The sequence below is a fragment of the Opisthorchis viverrini genome (assembly GCF_000715545.1).
Source record: "Opisthorchis viverrini unplaced genomic scaffold opera_v5_1, whole genome shotgun sequence".
Classification (NCBI taxonomy): Eukaryota; Metazoa; Platyhelminthes; class Trematoda; order Opisthorchiida; family Opisthorchiidae; genus Opisthorchis; species Opisthorchis viverrini.
In genome coordinates, this window is record NW_008751657.1 from 2,780,946 (window position 1) to 2,790,773 (window position 9,828).

The window sequence follows — 9,828 nt, forward strand, 5'->3', positions numbered from 1 at the left end:
TTGAGTCACTAAGAGACATGCATTACCGATGGCTGTCATTCTAGCTGCTACCGGTTCAAAAGCAGAATGTTTATCTATGCGCAAGTTGTCTCTTAGCGAACGGGATCATGCCCATTTTTGCTTGTGTGAATAAGTCAATTTACATTGAGCTATCCAGATTGTGCCGGCATAAGCTTTTCACGGTGCGTACACCATGGACCCTAATTACACCGAGCTACTTAGGACGCGAACTGCTTACAGATATACACAAATTTAACTAACTTGTAAGTGACTGCGACAAGCATTCTGTACTCAGATCCTACGCTGTGTGTACACTTGAGTATACCTCTGCCATTTGCACAAGATTCAGTTTTGCTTAGCAAAGACTGAAATCGGACATGAATAAAATGACCTTTAATCTGTTGGTAAACGCTATGAGCTTGCAGGGCATTGTGTTTGGTTGCATGTTGCTGTTATGTAGTGATGTACTCTAGACAAACACAAAAAATCACATGACAGGAGGTCTTGGGTGGTCGATTTTTTCGACTGATCGAACAAATGCTTTTCTGAACTTAGTGTACAAGAGTTAGAATCTTCGTCCATTGTAGTTCCTGTGGATGCTCGGAGTGGGATCAATCAGATTAGTTGGAAGACGGTATTGCATCATTACTGATGGGACTGATAGTGAACTCGCCTTCGAGAAATAGAGTATTATCCTTATAATGGACATTCTGGTCGGCATCACAGGAGGTTCCATCGTATATATCCCATATTTTTCGGGTAAAGACCAGAAAAGTTGCCTATTCGTTTGTAATCCTCGATGTGTATTTCCTGATTCACTTGAACTTCAGTCATTGATGATCATCCTCTGACTCAACAACCCACAATCTCGAACACTACTGTCTAAGCGACCTCAGAAAGATTGATGACACTTTCGACTTATATGCTTATTTGCATACCGATTTGGTTTTGATGGGAGACTCGCCTGGAAACCGGATGAATCACTCGCTTATGATGAGCATATTTGTTGAAACCTGTCCAATTGGGGTTCCAGAAGAACATAAGTTTGAGAGAAACTCGCGGCCTGCGCCTAGCTGATAATCCCGAAGGAGGATGGAACCAGTCGTGCGTGGTTTTCGACAAGTTTTCAGCAACCTTGTGAGCAACGTATTAAGTCTTAATGACACTTCTCCAACGATCCAGCCCGATGCGACAGGTCTTCACCTACTTCTGTCTTCTTGTCTCCTTTAGTGGAATCCTTGCTGCGGTCCGTGGTAGTATTTCTGTTCCACTTCTTCTGCTCTGCTTCTAGGGTAGGGGCCTTGTATTCACCTGGTATGTGTTTCATTCTCAAACAATCGACAAGTATTGGTAAATAATATATAGTGTTCATACGAAGCTCGCGGTTTTGGATAAGGTCGTTGATCAGTTAAGGCATCTCAACATACAGATCAACTGAAAAGCGACAAAACCATTACTCTGTGCTCAGAGTTTCCTAAAAACTCATGAGTAAATCAAATTCCTTAGTATCTGGAACTGTTAGTTAGCTTTAAAGCCATCAAACACAGCCAGATGCCAAAGGTTACATTAAAGGTGCGGAAATGTACTGAATTTAACCCTTCTACTGGCTTTATAATCAGTGTCCAAGTTTTTAATCATCTGACAGTATTCAAAACCTTCCAAAACTCATGGGGTACCGTATGCAGTCAAAGAAAGTTACCAAAACTAGAGTGCAGTTAACCCGCTGGGAAAGGCCATCATATAATGAAGAAGCATAAGATGGCGAGAAGCCATAAGTATACCAATGAGGACATGGTCAGTCGACCGCTTTTACTACACAACTTCACGTAGGTAAATATGATCTTTCTAGCTTCTTGTGTAGAGTCAGGTGACATGATAAGTAATTCACCACCTAAGCCACATTTGTGACATGCAGCATTTTGTTACTGCAGAAATGGTGAACTTTGGTGTTGTATCTGCTCACCTACACCGAACACGATGCTCCGTAAATCGGAGTCAGTTGTTCTGAAAATTTTCAGGTGCCCTCTGGTTTCTATCAACTTTAACACAGAGTATAGCGGCGGTAGATGAGTTCTGGTGACCCGCCAGGCTAGACTGAGACAGGTGAAGACAGGGTTCTGTCAGATAAATGGTAGCGATGGCTACATCGATGAAGTGGGTTGACTTAATCGGTCGGCTATGGGGAGCTTCCGTGAGGGACAGCACCCAGTACTAGTCTCACCTACAAACGTGCCAACAGGCACTGGTGAGTATAATTGCCGTTGGGTGTATCCGATTCAAAGCTGGAAATATCTGAATGATTAAGGAATCAACTTTCTGGCCGGTATCGCGACTGGTCTTGTCTGGATATCGTGGCAGTACCTAAGCCGTCGTGCTTCGTTCGGTAACACGGTAGCTAGGCGCAGAAAGTGTTACAGTGTTACTGTCATATTTGACTAATCTTTCTCAGAGAGTACTTGACAAACTGTTTTTAGACAGAAGTAATTTTTTTTAAAAAACGAACCTACATGAACAAATGTGTGAATAAATTTGTATAAATCAACCTCGCTGTGCTCGATAATCTCTATTTAAACACATGTCTAGTGCAGAAATAGTGAGCTTTGCAACCTATAAGAGGTTATTTGAAGTGAAAGACAGGGTTTCCAGACAGTAATCGCAGACAGGCAGCAAGCAAAGATCGTGCCAACACTCCCCCTTTTTCAAACTGTCAAACACTAGGTCAACGCAAGGACCTAAGAAGCTATCAACGGACACTTGGAACTGCATGTGTACGACTGGTGTTTAAAGACACCTTTGCGATGGTCCTGACCAATCATAAGTCAGAGTAACATTAGGATTCCAACCTACATGGTACTTCGTGGGCATTAACCGAAAACACAGGATGACCAAAGGCATGGAGGAAATTTTTAAGGACGTTTTGTGAAACGAACACTTTGGGTAATTCATCCACCGATCAGTACGCTGAGAAGTTCATAAAATACAAACTTCAAATTTAAAATCAGTTGGGTTGTTGTGTTGTTACTCTGTGAAGAGATCTAGACTCCCGGTTGGAACCATGTCAAGTGTGATGCGTGCACGTCCCACTTTCGGATGTGGAGGACGGGGTTTCTAGACCTGATGGCAACCTATTTTGCTGTAGCTAATAAATGTTCTTCAACTACTGGTTGTTGATCAGGTGGCTGTTGATCTGTTCCTCGAGCTTGACAATTGGTTTGCAAACGTTTCGTCACCATACGAGGAGACATCATCAGTGCGCAGTTGATTGGGTCAACTCTTCTTCTTCAACTCCCTCTCACAGATTCACCATGACCTTGTAGATGAATATTAAATCGGAATTCGCGTCCACTTCGTGTTTGTTTTCGACCAGTTTGCCCTGATTGCACTGGAAACACATTTTTTCCGGCATCTTCCAGGCCAGGCTCGCCATCTCGTCCTGCCAATTGGTTGCTGAATCAACCCGCATTTCAAATAGGCACTTTCAAATAGGTGGACTCAGTTCGCGACCAGACTGTGTAAAACTATCATTCGTACTCTTCTTTTCGTTCGCTAATGTTCTCCTCCTAAAACATCGATCACTTGTGTGGTTATGTGGAGAGTTGCCGTCTACAGCTGTCTTTACCCACCTCTTGTGTTGTACTTTCAGTATGCAGTTCACATGTATTGAAAATCTCCACCTTTGGGAAGGTTAGGTAGCAATGAGTACGCTGTCTGATCCTTTGCTCATCAACACCCTTAAGAGGAAATTGGAATGTCATCAACTTTAACAGTCAGCTGGCGGGTGCAGCTTTTATTGACATTATGTTAATCATATATTTTTATGGTGTCACAAGTTCGTCACTCCTGCACAATTCGACAGGGCTTGATCTTCGATGAGTGTTGCACACTAAGATTAGAAAAGAAGTTTAAGATTTCTTAACGGTCGGATGGCTCATGACAGAGGTAGGTGTACTGAAAACCAACATGGGTAAGGGAGCCAGGATAATGTATTCTTATGACGCTGTAGGAAGTGAAATATGGTTGATTATCAGCGCGCCAAATGAGTCTGTACTCGAAGAGTTTCATCAGGAAATACATGACCAACGGACCAACATAACCACCAAAGGCTCTTTGTGTTCTGAAAATCTCGGTTCAGTGAACTTCCCTACCTGCCACTGAAAAACAGTTTTTATGTAAAAAAAAGCCTGGTAAACCTCATTTTGGAAGAACAAAAGAACCCTATGCGAGACCAATCTGTGCTTGTATGATCCTTTACCTGCAGCTGTGCTTCAGGGCATTTGCGTTGAATACCTGGATACTTGACAGAAGGGGTTCGGAAGCACCATCCGATCTGGCTTGGAAAACATCGCTCAAATAGCGCTTCAAATGCTTCCACAGCTAATTTGGTCAAAACCAAACATGAGGTACATGTGTCCACTAGCTACAGGACAGTAAGTTGCTATCAGATAAAGAAACCCTCTCCTCTGTGTCAAAAAGGGGGACATGCACACAGCATACTCGACATGACCCTGAACCGACAGTTCACATCTCTTCACAGAACAACATGTGGCGTCTAATGAGTACACATGATCTTGTTGTTGATTTCTTACCAGGTCGTCACGTAGAAACTGATAACCCATCGGATTTTGAATTGAAATCCTGAATTTTATTACCCTCCAACTGTATTGACCGGAGAAATAATTAGCGAAAACGCCGATTCTTCAACACATCTTCTATTAGTTCACGGAAATCCTTCGAAAATCCATTTCCTGAAAGGCTTTGGGACGCAGTGCAAAGCATTGTCGCTGAGGTTTTTTACTGTTAACCTCAATCTATGCCAAGTTCTCAAATGAAGACACAAAAGAGCTTCCGGCTCCTCGGAAGTTAATGAAATGGCGCTCCATTTTACACTTTTCTTGTGAACGAACACCTCGTAGCATCGGATAATGAATACAAAACGCCACTCAAGGCAATACCTGGTAAATGGCGATCGTCACTGGAGCCCAGCTGATGTTGGGTTTGTGCTACACTATTGGTATATGATCATCATAATACAAAAGCGGTATAATCGCATGGTGTGAATTCTCAGTGGCTAGTAGAGCAGTTCAAGCAGAACAGAGATGTTACCGTAACTGCTGTTGTTGTGGAAACCTAGCCGCTTTTGCCTTTTCATTTAATACACTCCCATGAAGTCTCTACACTGCCCTGCGATGCAGGTTTTCGGACTAAACAAGAAGGAAAATAGCAGGAGTAAACCTGTTGAGCCTTGGAAGAACGCAGGTGTCTTGAAACAGCGAGAAAGTTTTGGGCACAAGTATGAGCACTCTGACATTTGTGTCGATGTGGAAGAGAAATCAGCCAGCGCGTGATAGTGCATAGAAGGAGAAATCGTATCGGCAAGGTGCATCTGATCCAGCTCTAAGTCCATTGCATATAAGTAAATAAACAGTCAGCATTTTCCCCATCTGTCTACCTTTTATCACGAGCGAATAGGAGGCTACGTGTTGATTCCCAAAAGAGCGTAGATACCACTCAGGTGGAGAAAAGGAAAACTTTTGCTACTGTCGGGCACATCAAGTACCTCCTTCCCAAACCTATAGGTAAAACCAACTCGTCAAAATGTGAGGAAGCGGTGTTATAAAGGTTCAAAGGCTTCACCCTCCACAGTTTATGCTTGAGGGACAAAACACATTATGGCAGGATTGCTCTAACGGTCTGCTTCGTAGCACCTCATCCAACCGCTTATTTACACTACAGAATGTCATGTAGGATGAACTGAAAAATTGTCCATGGGAAGAGCCGGACCATTCTCATTGTTGCAGTTGAAGACCAGTTAGATAAAATAAAAAAGTAGTTAGCGAATTTGCTTAGTTATTCCAGCTACATAGCCTGCGCCAACCAACGACAGGAGGAATTAAACAACTTGTGATGAGTCACTCTAGGGAGATGAAGGTTGAAAGTTTTCTCAGACCCCCCTTCTTCCCGAAGTTAAGTGAGCTCTTGCTATCACAAAGCTGGGCACTTATTATCTCATGGTCAAAACAGGACTTCGAAGGGACCAACCAAAAGATATGATCCTTGTACGAGCATGGTCCGTAGATAAGCGTTACCGAGTAACAGTTAGAGGACTGAGTTACTTTACATCTCAATATGGCTGACAGGTTTCAACGCAGACAGGTTACAATCCGAAGTTTCTATCAGCTGACTTTGCTTGTGGGTTAGAATTACCCGCAGATCCCATCCATCCATCCCATACCGTCTTCATGATCGATGAGAACATTGGTGCTCGACCAAAATCTAGAGGACCATGAAATCAGGTTAGTCCTGGCACCTGATCGAAGATAACGGCGGCCGAGGAAACAATACTTACTGTATTTTGTACCAGAGTGACAAAATGTGTAAGCACAATCAGTAAAACCGCTATTTATCAAGAGTTAGAAGTTGATTACTGTGTGGTGTCGGTAAGCAGAGCCAGTTCGAACTGGTTGTAAGCATCTGCTCGTTAGACTCTGACCACTCCACGTGAAATACTGGAAAGCGCCGTGACCTGCACGAGAGCAGATTTACATACGAAAACTAGTAACCATGGCAGCCACCATCAGGGTAATCGATTGGACAAGCTGGAAACGGGCAATGTGGGTCAAATCACGAAACCCATAGAGAAATGTTGTGCATCGCGGAATAGGACCGGTGCACAAGTGTCTTTCAAATCTGAAACAATCAGCTGTTTAAACCAGATGAGGCTAGCAGATGAGAATCAGCCAAGGGTGAAACTCATGTCTGTATGTGCATATAGGTGGCCTTTTTGAGTTAGTCAGTGACGGAGAAAAAGTAAACAGTCAGGTTCTATAACTTACTGTTGCCATAGTCAGTTTTTTCACCGGCGTTCGGTATTCCACTACACAATCGGTTGGAACTATTCAGACATCCAGCTAAATCCTTTTAGGTTAAATTTGGGGGGTGAATAACTTGAGTAAACGGCGCCAAGAGGGGGTTGAGAGTTGTTACCGTTATCCACTAGGCTCAGTTTGTGAGCGAGAATAAGAAGAGGCATTCTCCAGGTGGCTTAACCGATCGTACTGGTCCGAAACGCGAACATAACCTAGCAACATGGGTAAACAAACCGCTCATTGGCTCAAGAACAAGGACATGTGTAACGAATCAGAAACCATCTGCTCGTAAACCGTGACGGTTTGACTTACTGAACGGGACGTGACGGGCTTTACCACGACACATTCCTAAGTACGGTGAAAGGAAATTTTGGGTTCCATCAAAGTTTCAACTACTCCTAGCAAACCAACTGTTGAAAAGCGAAAGAAAAATAGCAGTAGCAAGGATTACCGAATTGCGGAAAGCGAAACAACGGTCTGACCGAGAAAAAGTAGCACATGGAACGCCCAGAGTATGCTTACTGGTTTGCTCAAGGGAGTCCAACGGCTGTCATATACGAAAAGTCAAACGCTTTTGATATACGGAAAGTTTAACTTCAAAACACAACGCAGTGGAATAAGATGTTTCAAGCTAGCGTTTTATTTGCCGTGGACAACATTTTTCAAGGCTTTCTCTGGTGATTGTATCATTCACAGCAGTCTATACATAGTTATGATAAATGCGTCAGGTTTCTAAACTAGGGCATGTGCTATGGAGGCACAGTAAGTTGAATGAGATGGTTGACCATTGGAAGTGTGATGGAATTCCAAAGCTCTGTGGAAAAATCATTATAATTAGGGGAGTCACGTCACGCAGTTTGGTGTACTCACTTAAGCCTGGTCACATCACAAACGAGAGATTCAGTTGGTGAGTCTCTCGCAAAACCAAATTAGTTTACAAATGAGTGTATATTCGCTAATTTCACGCAATTTGGTTTCAAGCAGAACGTAAGGTCGACGTGAGTCCGGGGACTGCGCCTACCTGATGAGCCCCAAAAAGGGCAAAACCGGTCATGGGCTGTCGACGGATTTTCAGCAACCTTATCAGTAGTGCATTACAGATATATACATGCATCGCGATATCTCGAATATCGTAGCGACTGAAACATGAGACGGCCTGGTGTGGCACATTCATTCGCCTGGAAACATCATAAACGAGCAATTCAGCCGGGTTCCAGGTGAGTCTCTAGCAAAACCAAATTAGTTTGCGAATGGGTGTATATTCGCTAGGTCATTCTATCTTTCGTTAGGCGAACTCGAATCAAAACCGCTTTATAACTATAATTCACTCTCAGGCAAATTTTGTTTGGTGAAAACCATACTCCAACGTTTTACTTTGTACGCAGAAAATTAATCAGGTTTTCACAAAGCCAAAGAGCAAAAATGAACATTATAAATGCCACCATTCTGTCCATTCGGAAAAAAGTGAACCTCTATGTAATAATGCCCACAGCTTCAAAATGTGCCGACAACCGCTGATTGTGTTTCGTTTTGACCTACTGATCAGGCCTCTCAGGAATATCCCTCTACAGACAGAAATATCAGTATCAGTATCAGTAGTAGGTGCTGACGCTTATCCGCCATACAACACTGAGGGTCGAATTTCCGTGCAAAGAGTTACGGGCAATCAAAAGCTTGAACTCTGGGTGAAAAACATGTTACTGAGAAAAACTATCAAGAGTACGGCGCCTAAACCTTGATAAAACAAAGGGGTAAACACATCTGAACACTATAGTGCATTAAGATTCCACCACCTCAACCTAAAACGATGGGCTAAATGTAGATAGAGTGTCCAGCTAGGAGGTGGTAGCACAAACACGAATGGGTCTCTAGTCACGTACCAGGAAACTACACTACTAATCTTAGGTGACCTCGTAGTAAAGACATCTTTGATTCTATCCTGTACAGTGCGTGCTTGCCATGTCGGCAGAAGTAACAAAGACCAACAACAATGATAATAACGACTAAAGTAGTAAACATCACCAAAAGTCCGGACAATAAAACGATCGAGTGCATGCCGGTCATCTGAGCGTGAATATGCACAGTTGTGTGATAATCTCGTCGGGGTATGTCTTGGTAGCAGTCTTGTTTGCTCAGTATTTGCCAATACTTGATGTGTTTTGATTCACTTTCACAGCGCTGTTCACAACGAAAATTGTCCGACGATAATGTTATTAGAATTAGCGTTATCATTGCTGGCGTTGTCCCCCTGTCTCGCTGAGAAGACTACCTCAAAATACCGATAGAATATGATCTATTTTGCAAACTATCGCTGAAATATATTTCCGGGAGTAAGCTGAGCTTTCATTTCTGACCGAAGGTCCATCTAGAGGAGGACAGCTATACTGTTATCATTTGCCTGATTTCATAGGACTCACATCTTGACTACGTTGGTGTTTTAGCTAAACACTGTGAATACAATTTAGAGGAGCACTTCACCGTCATATTTCGAAGACGTTTCACGGGATGTCGAATTCTCACATATTGTAGGGTGCAACGAGTTGTTGACTAGGGTTCCCATCTTTTAAAATCTGATAATTTAGCTTTCGGACATTTCGTGAGCAAAAGTAATACGACCATCTATTTATGCCTGTAGTCTGTATCGAACCTGTGTATGAGCGGACAATTCCGAGAGGTGACTTGGTACGATGACCTCCAGTTCCAGGCGATATTTGAAGCGCAAGTTGGACGGACAGTTACCGATAATCAAATATCCTGCACCACATCCACGAAGCAACCGAACTAATTGGATCGTGATGGAATAACTGGCAGTTGTGAACAATTTACGTAATCGCGTCTTCGTGGTCCTCAGTTGTGTGTTATTGGTTAGCTCTTTCATACAAGGGATGATTTATCAACAAATTGTTTTTCCGCACCACCGTCGAGCTTGACGATGCGTTGTCTACTTACAGGGTGTGATACC

At 43.0% G+C, this 9,828-nt stretch overlaps 1 protein-coding gene across 1 annotated transcript; it reads right to left on the reverse strand.

Annotated features, from left to right (window-relative positions):
• Nucleotides 1-980: 980 nt before the first annotated feature.
• Nucleotides 981-7,212, reverse strand: T265_00041 (hypothetical protein; the record flags this gene model as incomplete). Its single annotated transcript, XM_009163698.1, has 3 exons — nt 981-1,134; nt 1,167-1,311; nt 7,179-7,212. 3 exons carry the CDS (start codon nt 7,210-7,212, stop codon nt 981-983), a joined length of 333 nt encoding a protein of 110 aa, XP_009161962.1.
• Nucleotides 7,213-9,828: the final 2,616 nt, after the last annotated feature.